The 2,115-nt window shown below is 69.3% G+C and overlaps 1 protein-coding gene across 1 annotated transcript; it reads right to left on the minus strand.

The window, feature by feature from the left end:
- Positions 1 to 300: 300 nt before the first annotated feature.
- C2CD4D (C2 calcium dependent domain containing 4D) lies at positions 301 to 1,456 on the minus strand. Its single transcript, XM_036453040.2, has one exon. The coding sequence runs from the start codon at positions 1,453 to 1,455 to the stop codon at positions 403 to 405; it is 1,053 nt and encodes a 350-aa protein (XP_036308933.1). The 5' UTR covers position 1,456; the 3' UTR covers positions 301 to 402.
- Between the last annotated feature and the right edge of the window lie 659 nt (positions 1,457 to 2,115).

The following is a 2,115-nucleotide window of genomic DNA, read 5'->3' on the forward strand; positions in this document are numbered from 1 at the left end:
GTTAGAGCGGCCCTTGAAAGGATGAGGGCATTGTGGGACAGGGACCCTAGTTCCTCCCAGGCTCAGACCTGCTGAAACTATCACCAGTGTTTCCTGGGGATGGAGCCCAGGATGCTGCGTGTTTCACCAGCTCCCCCAGGGTTTCCGATGTCTGGTTATGCTGATGCTCTTCCAGGTTTCAGGTCTGCCCCAACGAAGACCATCTGAACGAGCTTCTCCCAGAGCGGAGGGAGGAGGGCAGCTGCAGACCTGAGTGCATGCACGGTGCCCACCGTGGCAATATCCCACTAGAGACAGACGGGCCTTTTATTACCCAAAATAAATACCCGCCAGGCCGAGGGAAGAAGACACGGAGGCTGCAGGCCCAGCGGAGAGCTCCGGAGGAAGAAGACGGTCCTCTGTCTACAGGGTGAGATGCACAGGTGCCAGAGAGGCCCCTGGGCCTAGCCCCCCACCCAAGGGGGGCAGCAGGGCCAGCAGGGGCGTCTCACACGCGCCCAGCAGCACATCCCTGCGCAGCCCCGCGCCCTTGTCCAGCACCTTGGCCCGCAGACGGCGGGCGGCCAGGTCCAGAGGGCTGAGCCCCTCGAAATAGAAGTCCTCGTTGAAGATGGGGTTGGCGCTGCACCGGACCACGCGGCTGCGCTGACCCCGCGGCCGGAGGCGGGGCCGCAGCCCGAGCACCACGAAGCAGCCGCCGCCGCAGCTCCCGGGCCCGGCCCTGCAGCGGGGCAGGCCCTCGGCGCTGACCAGGCGCAGCCGCAGGCGCCCGGGCCCGGCCTGGTACTCGGCGGAGAGGCGCAGCTGCCCGCCGCGCGGCCCCAGGCGCAGCAGGCTGTCCCGCGCGGGCCGCAGGCGGCGGCACAGCACGTCCAGGTGGAAGAGCGGCGGCCGGACCGGCTCCCCGCGGCGGGGCGCGTGCGGGCTGGCGTCCGCCGAGCTCCCCTCCTCCTCCTCCTCCTCCTCCTCCGGGGACCGCGAGTGCGGCCGCGGGGAGCCGAAGGAGGGCGACGAGTCGGGCGACGAGGCCGGGTCGCTGTCGGGCGCCCAGCAGAGGCGCAGGTCCGGGGCGGACACGTGCAGCCGCGCGGGCGCCGGGGGCGGCGTGTCGGGGCCGGGCGGCCGCGGGTGGAACAGGGACTCCCGCCGGCGCGTGTGCGGGCTCTCGGGCAGGAAGGGCCAGCCCCCGCGGCCAGCCAGGTGCGGCAGAGAGCAGGCCCCCGGGAGGCCGCCGCGCCCCCCCGCAGCGCGCCCGGCCTGCGGCTCGGAGGGGCCGGGGCCCGGGAGCCGCGGGGGGATGAAGAAGGGCGGGATGCGGTCGGGCGTGAGGACGTTGGGGCAGGCGGGCGGCGCGGGGCGCGGGGCGCGGCGCTTGGGGAGCAGGCTGCGGGGCGCCCAGCGGGGCCCGGGCTCCGTGGCCCCCGCCCGGTAGCCAGCTTTCTCCAGGAGCCACATCCTGAGGCCCAGAGGTGCCCGGTGCGGGGTCTCCGTGCGGAGGCTGGGCGAGGAGAGAAGAGGAGGAGAGGTGGGTGATGGTAGAAAGCACACCGCCCCCCACCCTCCACCCTCCACCCTCCACCCCTCACCCCGCCGCGACCTCTCCCCGGGCCCAACTAAGGTGAGCAGACATCCCGCTTTTGGCGGGACAGTCCCGATTTTTAACAAAAGTCCCGAAACGCCGCGGGATGCGGGACAAATTGTTAAAAGTCGGGACTGTCCCACCAAAAGCGGGACGCCTGGTCACCTTACAAGGCCCACGCACAGGCCCCTCTATTTGAGCAGGAAAAACCAAGGATGGCCAAGTCTGGGACCCGGGAAGAAGCAGAGGGAGCCCTGGGCTGGACCCATGTTCAGATGCAGGCCTGGGACTCTCCCATGGGTGCTACCGATGTCACGCACTTCAGAGTGAGGAGGCCCAGCACATCCACTGGAGTCCTGGGCTCCCATGAGGAGACTAGAGTTAACAGCCATTTATCCAAAACTCTGTCGTCCTAAACAGGAGCCCAGGTCCCGAACCCCATTCATGTACCCACTCCCCCGAAAGAGCTCACCCACCTCCTCTCCCTGGCCCATTCCCACTTTGGGAACTAACGCAAGGTCTGATCTGGAGGCCTT

The sequence above is a fragment of the Pipistrellus kuhlii genome, unplaced genomic scaffold, assembly GCF_014108245.1.
Source record: "Pipistrellus kuhlii isolate mPipKuh1 unplaced genomic scaffold, mPipKuh1.p scaffold_m20_p_24, whole genome shotgun sequence".
Lineage (NCBI taxonomy): Eukaryota > Metazoa > Chordata > Mammalia > Chiroptera > Vespertilionidae > Pipistrellus > Pipistrellus kuhlii.

Excerpts from the sequence above, each read along its gene's own strand:
- C2CD4D (XM_036453040.2), bottom strand. The coding sequence starts at position 1,455 with ATGTGGCTCCTGGAGAAAGCTGGCTACCGGGCGGGGGCCACGGAGCCC.